At 42.6% G+C, this 12,049-nt stretch overlaps 1 protein-coding gene across 5 annotated transcripts in view; it reads right to left on the reverse strand.

The window, feature by feature from the left end:
• The window catches only part of RPGR (retinitis pigmentosa GTPase regulator), a 53,927-nt gene extending 45,540 nt beyond the window's left edge, over window positions 1–8,387 (reverse strand). For 4 of the 5 annotated variants that reach the window (XR_014226263.1, XM_082277697.1, XM_082277696.1 and 1 more), the window contains exons 1-2: window positions 8,313–8,387; window positions 5,956–6,081 (exon numbers count right to left, since the gene is read on the reverse strand). Coding sequence is in view for 3 of the 5 variants with exons in the window: in XM_082277697.1 (XP_082133823.1) it covers window positions 5,956–6,081; window positions 8,313–8,352 (166 nt within the window). In the remaining 2 variants the exon portion in view is untranslated. Of the gene's footprint in view, window positions 1–384; window positions 2,620–3,622; window positions 3,839–5,955; window positions 6,082–8,312 lie in introns of those variants that run through there. The other variant, XR_014226264.1, reaches the window with a different exon arrangement.
• Between the last annotated feature and the right edge of the window lie 3,662 nt (window positions 8,388–12,049).

Genomic DNA, 12,049 nt, shown 5'->3' on the forward strand with positions numbered 1-12,049 from the left:
TAAAAGGACTTTGTTTACTTTTGATGAAGGTCTGCAGAACTCTGTGCATTAGACTCCATCATAATGCTGTCACCCTAAGCAGAAACTTGGTCATAGAATTTGTCACCCTCATCATCTATAATTACCATGACCACGGCCCACAATGGTAATCCCATATAATAATGCCAAAATAATATGGCTGTTTGTAACTTCAGTGCTGTAGGTTCCCAGTGAGGGTTCTGAATGTGATTTACAGAGCCTTTGAAATACGATCTTGCAATGTTTTAAATATAACAAAAAAACTCCTATTCCAATAAAAATATCAATTTATTTTCTTGAATATAACAAAATAGTTTAAAACAAAACAAACAAACAAACAAAAAAACAAATAAAATGAACCAATGTTTAACAATAACTGGTATCTAAAATCCCAATCAAATAGGTAGATTTTACATTTCTTGGCACATGGGGCTATGTGTCAATATTATGTCTTTCCAGGAAAGCTGGAAGGGAAGAAAGACTGAGGTCAAGTCCACGCTCACAGTGTTCTACTAACAGCATTTATATCTCCATCCTAATTTTGATAATGAAATCATGTCCAACACATGCACACCTGTCCCTGACAGGAAACACAGCTTGACAGAAAGGTTTTTTATCAGCAAATGACATCTATCCTATATTGGTATGGCTTCCTTGTATCCTTGCTTTACACTTTCTAACTGCTTTCCTAAGACAGCAGTACTTCTGTGGGAGTATGATGCCGAGCTGCCCTAATTCAATTTAAGCACATTCTCTTTTATCCATGCAAAATTCAAACAAGGTTATGCTTTTCATCCTATAATCTGCTGGGTTTTATATCAGTCTTTAAACTCTCAGGCGTTGCTTTGTAAGTCAAGGAGCTTAATAGATGAGAGGAATTTTTTCACATTCTTTTACAACTGAGTGACAGTCTTTTATAATTTCAGGTTTCCTAGGAGAATAACAGAAAATAAAAAATCTGGGAAGCAGTTAATTCAGACAGAAAATGGGAATTAACAGGCACTACAGAGGAACCTAAACAAATGCTTGTAATGAAGCAACGTTTCTTGGTCTGTACAGCAAATCAAGTTTAGAAAGAGGCATGATTCAATCTAAGTAGCCAAGAAATCTGATATAATTTTGCATGCAAAAGGCACTATTTTCATAACTGCATACTGAGATATCCCAGCCATCACAAAAATGCACTGAATCCAACAGCAGACAAATAGGCAAGGATCAAATTTCAAAATTTCTTAAACTCAAATTGCTCTTGGGTTTTTTTGCTTCCACTTTGGTGCTGTCATCCAGATGTGGCCATCTGCCAGGTGGAATAGCTGGCACAGGACAGGTCCAGCAGGGTAAGACTATGACTCTGGACAGAAGGGAAACAACAGGATACAATGAAAAGGTCTACTCAGACTGTTTTGGTGATGAAAACATACTTCCAACAGCAGTCTCCACCCTTATCCTGATGCAAAACTGGAGTTATTTCTCCCAGGTATGTGTTCACTGGCAGGTACACCAGCAGATGTTTCATCAACAGCAATTCAGGGCTACCAGGGAAGCCAGAGACATTTCCACGTTTAGCAACACAGGTTTTGTGGGACACCTCAGTAAGAGAGAGTCTCCTACCTCATTTCTCATGAATAGTTGCTATCACAACTGTGATTCCTGGGAACCCCATCAGTCACGTGAACCTCTGGTTCATGAAGTGCTTTTAAAGGCATTCATTGGGCAGCTGGGAAATACCAGCTGAAATCTCATGTGCTTTGTCATAACAGGCAGCCAAGTACTCTAATCACCTATGTTTAAAGGTATGTTTTACGTATTCCCTCCCTTGCTTTCTAAATTATAGTAGTGTGGGAGAGAAATAAGATAGGGAGACAATGTCCGAACTTTGAGCACTTACTACAAGATCCTACTGAGAAACTGTATCTGAATAAAACATAAAAGGCAGTATATTGTACAGAGTTTCATATGCCAGGCACCATGATTGTTTTTAATTATTATTTTTATTTGAGTTATTTCATGAATAAACTATGTTAACAGTTGATTTAAAGCTCATATACAAGTCAAATAGATCCCAGGAAAATAGGAGTGACATCAGTTTTGTTAGGCAAGTCATGATATTCTCAAAAACTTTATTGAGCATCAAGAATGGTCGTGCTTAGGACATTTGGCATCACACAAACAAAACCAGCACAGTATGCTGCTTGCTCATACACATCAACACAAATGTGTATTAGTCTTTCTCATCCTCCCCTTGCAGCTGATGCAAAAGATACTATGCCATGTTCTGATGACCTGCTGGTAAGCAGAAAGAATAGAAGAAAACTGGTGGCAAAACACCTAGAGATTCCAAGGTCTCTTTGTTGAATGTTCAGTGCCTTACAAAACCTGAAATTATGAGTCTACTATCTTCTTGTGGTTCCATATGCACCTCCTTTCACTCCCGCTTTTACAATTGATACTTCTGTCTTTTCTTCTGCCTTCTTATGCTGGGGGCTTCAATTCTCTCCAGAGCACTGAGTTCAGAAAAGGTGTCTTCATTCATCAGCACTTTCCCCCTTGTGAACAGGATCAGTCTCTTTGATTAAATGTGGTTAAGCTGCCTAGGATACTCTAATCAAGGCAAATAAACAATAAGACAGCTGTTAACTTAAAGAGCTTTGTAGGAAAGAAAATGTAATAGACAGTCATTGGGAGGCGATTCTTAAATGTAGGCATATCCATACTTCTTCACACCATCTCCCATGAGGATGAATTAATTGCTTTCCAAAGTCTGCAGTTATGGAAGATGCAGGGAATGGACTGTCAGTATTCTTGGGCCAAAATATACAGAAATGAGGCAAGAACCATAATTAAATATGTTACAAGTGGTACTGGAATATACACTGCTCATGACTGCATTGAAGACCTAAAGGAGACCACTGCTTAAAAAAATTCCTGCTTGGACATTTTAATTAAGGTTATGCCAATGGTAGACAGAAAAAGAATAAAGAAACACAAATTTCAATCCCAAACTTCCTTCCTGGAGTAGGAAACATTTCTTCCACTAGCTCAGCAAGCCAACTCAAAGTCAGCAAGTAACTATCACTGGTCCCTTCTGTTCCAACATACAGATACAGCATGTAAATAAAATTTTGGACTCTTAACTCCTGACCTAGAAAGGCAAAGGATGGAGTGCTTTATATTTACTTTACACTTGTCTTTATAAAAGTCATAGAGGGATACTGATGCTGGATTAGATAAAATAAGTATTTGAAAGGTTCTGAATATTTTGTTTGAATGCCAAATACTAGTTCTTGTATGTTTTCTTCATTAGTATTCAGTCAAGATTCAGTGCTAGATGTAGCTGTCTCTCCTGCCCAAATCCAGCATTAAGGAATGATTTGTATCAGTTCGTGTGATTGTTTTACTTATCATTGTTGAGCCATGTTAAGTACAAAATTGATATATTTCTATATTTTAATCTACCTCTGTTCTAAGCTACCTCATATTCCCACTGTTCCTTACAAACTTATGTCCCACATCCTCTTTCAGAGTGTGGGGAAAAAAAAGGGGGGGAGAATTTTGACCTGTAAATAAAGACTGAAGGTAGAATGAAGCATGCATTCACACACACCTGCTTGAGATACTTTTCCTTCCTCAGTGCTGTTTGTCTTTTATCTCTTCCAGATCAGGTTCAGCTGAAGAAGCTCCTGGTTTCCCACAAAGTTTGTACCCTTCTCAGTAAACTCATTATCAGCAGGTGCTTCTGGAGCGTTTATTCCAGGTGTTACTGCAGTTCAGGATCATTCACCAAGGGCTTAATTCCACTGTATCATCCATCTCCATCTAACTGCAGAAACGTGAGGTGCACATGGGCATGCACAGGTGTGAAGAACAAATGAGGGACAAAGGCTTTTTCTTTCCCTTTGTCACACTGTTTTGTATGACTCTTGGAGTTTTTCTACCTTTGCTTGTTGTTGATCCATACTTTACCCTCACTTTTGCCTTTACAATGACCCAGAAAACCTTTTGCTACCAAAGAAGTCTTTTTCTCATGCTTCTACAGTTCCTTCTCTGCTAAAGCTTTTAGGAAATAAAGATCTGATCACCTAGAAGCTTCCCTGGTGATGTACCTGCCCACTACACCAGCTAAGGCAAGCTACAGAGATATTTTTGAAACAAGCTGCACATACTAAAATAATGGAGAAAGGGGAAATAGCAGAGAAATGGTGCTGCATGAAAACCTACTCAAGCTGGCTTCTTCAAAAGCTTTATCTAAGTGGTCACTATTGCAGTGACGTGTGAACTAGGGGATTGTTGCTGACTGGGGTTAACAGTGCTAGCCCAGGCACATGCTGGGAGGCAATTTAAATTGACTGGTTTAAACAGAGAACTATACCTGTGTTATTTCCAACTGGGTATGTGCATATAAAAGTATATGTAAAAAGAAAATTCCAAAGGAAAATGTCACAGTGCCCCAGGTTACATCCGAATTAATTTTATGCAACAGGTAATTTAATATTACTGGTTCAATCCAAGAAAAAGGGTCAAGCTTTGTTCAAAACAAACTATTAATGTATAATTCATCTTCTGTGAAGTTAGGCTTGAAAAATTCATGGTATAATTTCACCTCAGGGTGTTCTGCAGTCCATGAAATCAATAGTCTTTTTTATCATGCCTGGAATAGTTCTTTCTGAAAATCCAGCACCTTCAATGTTGCTTGTGAACATTGCAAGAAGCCTCAGGAAATTATTTAATAAGCAACGACCAATTGGATATTGATGAGGAATAACTACAGTCCAATTTAAAAGTCCTGAAAATACACATATAAATTTTTTCAACAACAAAGTCTTATTATCTGTCAGCAGTTGATTGTCAATACAATCATCGCACATGCTCATCCACAGAAGAGTAGTCCCTTCCATGTAAAATAAAATGAATAAATTCTTTAATGAGTACTGTTTCCATCATTTCAAAGAAAAAAAGCCATTAATAATGCTCCCTCTATTACACTGGAGTTTTCTTTGAACACTTTTTCCATTTATTTCTGATTTTTGTAGGATATTCTGAAGTTTATTGAGTTGCTCTTGCAAGGGCTTTTTTCATCTGACAGTCAACAGTAGTTCCAATCTTCATTTAAGAGATACAAGTGTATTTATTGTTTCCAGCAGATTTCTAGTGAACTTGTGGTGTTCAGCAGATGCTGTTACTTCCATGATACAATATATCTAACATACTAAACATTGTCAGATTCAAGAGAAACATTCAGCCTGAACAAAGTTACGCTTACTTTAAATCTTGTGATACACTCAGTTATTACAAGCTTCCTCCAGGCAGTTCTTGGGCACATCTTGTGAAAACCTTGAGTGACCTCACACTAACTCCAAAGGCATCCAACAGTTCCCACAGAACAGTCCTCTCTCCTCTCCCCAACCTCAATTAATGTTTTACCTCAGTATGCAAATAAGATTTCTAACTTTCAAAGGTGTCCAAATATATCACCTTTTATCATATAGATCAGCTTCACTACAAGAAAGACATTGAAATGCTGGAATGTGCCTACAGAAGGGTCTGAAGCAGAAGTCCTATGAGGGAAGTTGTGGGAGGAAAGGAGGCTCAGAGAAGATCTTATCACTCTACAACTTCCTGAAAGGAGCTCATAGCCAGGTGGGGGGCGGCCTTTTCTCCCAGCTAACAAGCAAGAGGATGAAAGGAAATGGCCTCAAGCTGTGCCAGGGAAGGTTTAGACTGGAGATTGGGAAAAATTTCTTCATGGAACAGGATGCCCAGGGAAGTGGCTGAATCACCATCCCTGGAGGTGTTTAAAAGATGTATAGAAGTGGCCCCTGGGGACATGGTTTGGTGGTGGACTTGGCAGTGCTGGGTTAATGGTTGGACCTGATGATCTTAAAGGTCTCTTCCAACCTAAACAACTCTGATTCTATATCCTTCATTTCCAATACTGACCTGTAATAACAGCAGTATGTTCATCTCCACATGATATAAGTACAGGCTTGTCATTTTTGAACCAGAACTTGCTAGGAATATCTTCTGCAAACTTGCTTTTCCCGAATGTGAAAACAGCACCTGATTCTAAAACACAAAAAAGATGATGTCAACTTTTAGCAAAAGCAAAATTTGCCTCACTTATTTTGAAATAGCCATGCTCTATCAATTCAAAGGCACATTTTATTTTCTTATCTTTCTCTTCTTTCTTCTCTCAGCCTTCAAAACATGGGTTGGCAAAACTCTCATTTTGCCTGAACAAGAAGAAGTCCTTCTCTCCTGTGCCAGTGGCAGAGCCCTGGAACAGGCTGCCCAGAGAAGCTGTGGAGTCTCCATCTCTGGAGATGTTCAAAACCTGCCTGGAGGTGTTCCTGTGCAACCTCCTCTGGGTGAACCTGCTTTAGCAAGGGGCTTGAATTAGATGGTTCCAGAGGTTCCTTCCAACCCCAACCATTCTGTGATTCAGTGATAAGACCATGATCTGAAAACTCCAAACAAACCCACCCCAAAATAAAGTCCAAGCAGCTCTTCAGCATTTGTTGCCTGCCTGGTTTTCTCAATTCTTCACACTTTTAAAAGTGTTAGCAACATTGTTTCAAAACACAGAATGTTAACTATTCATTCATCTTTTGCTTAGGCATGTGGCTTGACACAGAAAATACTAATTCTACAGAAAAATAAATGAACTTACAAGTTAAATAATTTGTCAAAATCCTTGCAGACAATGTGGCAAGCACAACTAGGCCTCCTATTTCAAAATGTCAAAGCCTGTGCTACTAGCATAGAATTTTTTTAAACAAAACCAAGAATAAACCAAATCTTTTCCTTCTAAATTTTTTTAACACATAACAAGTGTTAAGAAATACACACAATAACAGTGGACTGCTTCTGAAAATTATTTTGAGACATCCTAGTGCACTTATTTTCAATGAAAACCATCTCATCAACAATATGCACCCCAGCTCCAAACCCCAAAAATTCTTTCTTAAACTGTATATTTTACTTCATTTAAAATAATTATTTAATGCAAAAGCTTTCCCTCTTTCAAAAGACATTATTTTATGTATCAGATGGAGCAGAGATGTATAAATTATTACCTCACTAGATGTGCTTTTCACTTTCACTTGCTCAACAAGCTTTGTGCAGACAAACTCAAGCCTTCTAAAGAAAGAGTTGAGCTTTTCCTTATTTTACCTAGACACACCTACAACTACAGGCAAGCTAAACAGCATCTGAAAACGCTGATTTGAGTTTTCATCTCCAGCCAGACAGCCGTGCACTTCTGAACTTGCTTAGTGATCTGTTTGGCACTTGTGCCCTAGAGGTCTCTGGTTCCTTTATTTTCCCTTCAGAAGGGTTAACATGAAAACATATGTATGTTCTTTATTCAGAGTATACAAAAAGCTGCTACATTTCCCAATGTGCTTTGTATCTCATTCATTTGACTAAGCCATATCATTGCTCAACTGGACACAACTACTGTGCCTGGTTCTGGGCTCCTCAGTATAAGTGAGACATGGAGCTCATGAAGTGGGGTCCAGGGGAGGGCAGCAAGGATGATTGGGGGACTGGGGCATCTCTCTTATGAGGAAAGGCTGAGGGATTTGGGCCTGTTTAGCATCGAGAAGAGATGGCTGATAAGGGACCATATTAATGTGTATAAATATCTAAACTGGAGGGGTGCCGAGAAGATGTAGCCAGGCTCTGCTCGGTGGTGCTGAGCAATAGGACAGGAGGCAATGGACAATGGACAGAAACTGATGCTCGGGAAGTTCCACCTGAACAAGAGGAAGAAATTCTTTCCTGTGTTGGTGTGGCATTTTCCTCACTAGACGTATCCCAGAACCGGCTGGACACAATCCTGTGCCATGTGCTCTGGGATGACCCTGCCTGAGCAGGGAGGTGGGACCAGATAACCCATGGAGGTACCTTCCAGCCTGGACCCATCCTGTGATTCAACGCTGCCATCAGCTTGGAAACTGAATCCCACCAACTCGGTAAATTAAACCCCCCAGGACATACACGAGGCGTTTGTTGTCCCAGCAACGAGCAAACGTTAGACCATTACCTTGGGTCAAAACGCGACACAAACTAACTATTAATGCTCAGAATTAACCGCGCCCCCCCCCGCCCCGAGCGCCCGGCGCTGCCCCCTGCCCCGCTCTGACGGCAGCGGACGCGTCTCTCCGCAGACGCCGCAAGGCAGCGGCCCGGCCCGGAGCCCGCAGCCGGGGGAGCCCCGCGGCGGTGAAGCGGGCAGGGGCCGGCACAGGCAGACGCGTTGCCCCGCGGGTCCCTCGAGGAGCGGCCGCACTCACCGGGCACGGGCAGCTCGGTCCCCGCGGCGGGCGCGGCCATGGCGGCCGGGAGGAGGCCGCGCCGGGCCGGGCCGGGCCGCGGGCAGCGCCGCCTGGCGGCCGGCGGGGGGCGGCGCCGGGCCCGGCCGGGCCGTGAGGGCGGGGCCGCGCGGGGGAAAGGCCTTGTAGGGGGGGTAGGAACGGGATCACGGGATCACGGGATCGGCGGCGCTGGAAAGGACCCCTGGATCACCGCGTCCAACCCACGTTCCAGCGCCACCGTGGCACCGGGTGCTACATCCAGTCTTTCCTTATACACCTCCAGGGACGGTGACTCCACCACCTCCCTGGGCGGCCGACGGCGGGGCTGAGGCCGGACCCGGCTGCGCCCTGGGCCCGGACCCGGCGCTGCACCCTGAGCTCCCGAGGAAAGCTTATCTCTAAAAAGGGACGCCCACAGTGTGCAGATGGTGCCCCTGTGGACCGCGGATCTCTTGTTGTCCAGATCGATACCGGTCCCAGGACCGATGATCTCCTTTTCCTCTCTCTCTCTGTCTCTCTCTTCCCACTTTATTTTTTCTTTATTGTTCTTTTATTTCTCTTGCTACTAGAAGATGAGTTAACTTATACCAGTTTACATGCCACATGTATAATTTACTAATAAAACTTTTAAAGTATTTTTTGGATCCTCTGTTGGTGGTTCCTTTTCAACTGCAGGTATCTGTAAATCTTGGGTGCTCCCTTCCTCGTAGGTGACACTTGCTCACTGGACCTTACTGAAATTGGTCCATGTGGGAATTGGGATCAGGCAGCCCCTGTACAGGGGTGTGGTGGATTGACCTTCACTGGACACCAGTTGCCCACCAAGCTGCTTCATCACTACCCCTTCTCAGCTGGACAGAGCAGAGAAAATAAGACAGGAAGCATAGGTAGAGAGAAGGCAGCTTAATAAAGCAAAATTGAAAGGTTGTGTGCACAAAGGCAAAGCAAAAAAACAAAGCTTTTTTTCTCTCTACTTCCCGTCAGCAAGTGATGTCCTGCCAATTACCAGGAAGCAGGACTTAAGCACCTCCTCTTTGCTCCAGAAGGCAAATACTGTAAAATAATGAATGCTCCCCCTTCATCCTCCTTTCCTTAGCTTTTATATCTGAGCTGTCATCACATGATATAAAATATCATTTGGTTAATTTGGGTCAGCTGTCCTAGTTGTGTCCCCTCCCAGGACCTTGTCCACCCCCCACCTACTGATGGGGGAGTGGGAAGTTGGAGAGACAGCGTTGATGCTGTGCCAGCACTGCTCAGCAGTAGCCAAAACTCTTGGTGTGTTATCAACACCTTTCCAGCTACCAATGCAGAGCCCAGCACCGTAAGGTCTGCTAATGGAAAATTAACTCCAGTTCAGCCAGAGTTGGGTCACCCCCAGTACAAGGTGTGACCTGACAAAGAGGCATTGGAACTGTCCCCTCCCTGTGAGGTTGCAGGATGAGACTGGAGGCCTTGGCACCTCAACCACATTTGCTTTCTCCTGCGTGTCACTAATGACACAAGCTCAGCCCCCAGGGGCTGGGCTTGAAGGTCATGAGAGTCATTTGCCAGAGGACAACCAAGAGGGAAACCATGGCCTGGCTTTCTTCTCTTTCTTCTCTTTCTTCTCTTTCTTCTCTTTCTTCTCTTTCTTCCTTTTTTTCCTCTTTCTTCCCCTTCTTCTCTTTCTTCTATTTTCTTTCTTCTCTTCCATTCCCTTACTATTAATTTCTCTTGGATTTTACTTCTGTTTGACAATTCCCCTGGAGATTGCTGCGTTTCCCAAGTGTCTCAGGGTTGGTTCAGCATGAAGGGTCCTGAACAAATCCCACCAGGAGCTGTCACCCTGCATGACGTTTTCACAGCTGTCTGTATTTCCCAGAAAGTCAAACTTTTCTTTTGTATGTTTTAATTATAAGTTCTTTGCACTGTAATTTCAACTCTCTGACAGATACGCCATCACCTTGATTTACACTAGTGCGTCTCTCCTTATGGGGAGGAGGAAATGAGAAAGTAATTTTCATATTTCAAAACCACCTACAGTGCAGGTGGCATAAAATCTTATCTGACAATTGTATTTGAGGGTAGAAACTTAAATGGAATCACTTCAGTATTTAGCAATTGACCTACTTCAGATTATACGCAAGCAGTTTACCCTAAGGAGGTAGGCAGGCTGCAATATTTCGCTTTCTGGGCCCCACACTGTTTAACACTACCATAGCATAATTGAAAACTTGGTCCAAAAAACCCCAGGAAAATGTGCATTTTAAAATGTAGACTACTTCATTCTCATCAGGGCCCTAAGAGTATGAATAAGTGTTTATGCCCTGCCCAGTTCCATACCCATGGGCCCAGAACCCTCATTTTGGCTCAGCCCAGAGCCAACAGTCCCTGTCTGGGCTGTGCTAGAGCCCCCCACAGCCACAGTCCCATTGGTAGGGCAGCCACCCTGCTCATGCTGATCCTGCAAGTCTTCTTTTGCCTTATTCTACCATCACGTGCTCCTGTACAAATATTTAACACAAAGTAGCTGCAAAATGGTATTGACACAGGTATGATATGACACGATGAGCCCATACAGAAAAGCACAAACTGCAAGTGGTGCAATGGGCCCTTAGAGAAATCTTTGCATCTGTAGGGTTTGACCAAAGGAAAGGTTCAGGGTCAGCCCCAGCCTGGCCCAGCCCTGACTGGGACAGCCAGAGCAAGAACCTTGGTTCTTGGTTTTCCCTCGTTTGCACAGCAGCACAGCTCGCTCTCTGGGTCATACACCTTCCTCTCTTGTTACTTTATTCGTGGGATGAGAGAAGTCTTAATGCAAACAGAAAATGCTGTTAAATGTGAGGAATTTTGTCAGTATTGCAAAACTAGCAGGGACCAGCAAGAAGCTGCTGCAACAATTTTGGTAAGCTTATCCTTTAATTTTATCTGGTGTTCCGTGGCCTTTGGTCAGAAACCTGGAGCCAAAAGCAGCAGAATCCTGTGAAGGAGTGAATGTTTTAGAGAAAGGCTCTTGGGTTTTTTTCCCTGCATTTTTAGTGTTCGTTTGCCTCACAAGGCAGCAAGCTCTGTGACTTCAGGAGACTGGAGGATTATCCCTTTTAATGTTTGTGGAATACTATTAATTTTTTCTGTAGGATTTAGCTGCAAAGTCAGGAAGGAATGTTTATTCTTGAGGTCAGTGTGTGCTGCAGGTACTGTAACCAGTAAATAACTATCTGAATAAAGTACAGGTAATGTTTCTGCATTTAGATATATATCGTGGCCAGTATGGGTGGGGAATTCTCTCCTTGAAGCTGCAAGGTGAATCTCTACCTCTTTTCTTTGTGTCTCTGTACTCTGGAGGTGTGCAGGAAAAGCATGGTGTGATGGGAGATTCAAAGTTAAACAGGCAGACCTGCCTCTGTGACCTGGCTTTGGCTTCTTTCTGCACCCACATAGCTGTGCCTGTCCCCCCCAGTTTCAGGAAAGTACCTGTATGACAGCGTTTCACTAAGCTGCTTCTCATGTTTGCCACATCTCCAAAATCAGGTTAAAATATTAGAGCTGAGACTTAATTTCATGTTTTCCTATGGTTTTAGGTCAGCTTCAATAACGACAGAATTAACACTTGTTACATAACAAGTGATTAGTTCTAAAAAACAATGTGCAGGAATTTCACATTCACAGGAACCCTAATATGCAATAAGTAATTTTTATTTATCATTTCTACATTACATCATATGAAAACCAAA

This window comes from Coloeus monedula (genome assembly GCF_965178545.1).
Source record: "Coloeus monedula genome assembly, chromosome: 3".
Taxonomy (NCBI): domain Eukaryota; kingdom Metazoa; phylum Chordata; class Aves; order Passeriformes; family Corvidae; genus Coloeus; species Coloeus monedula.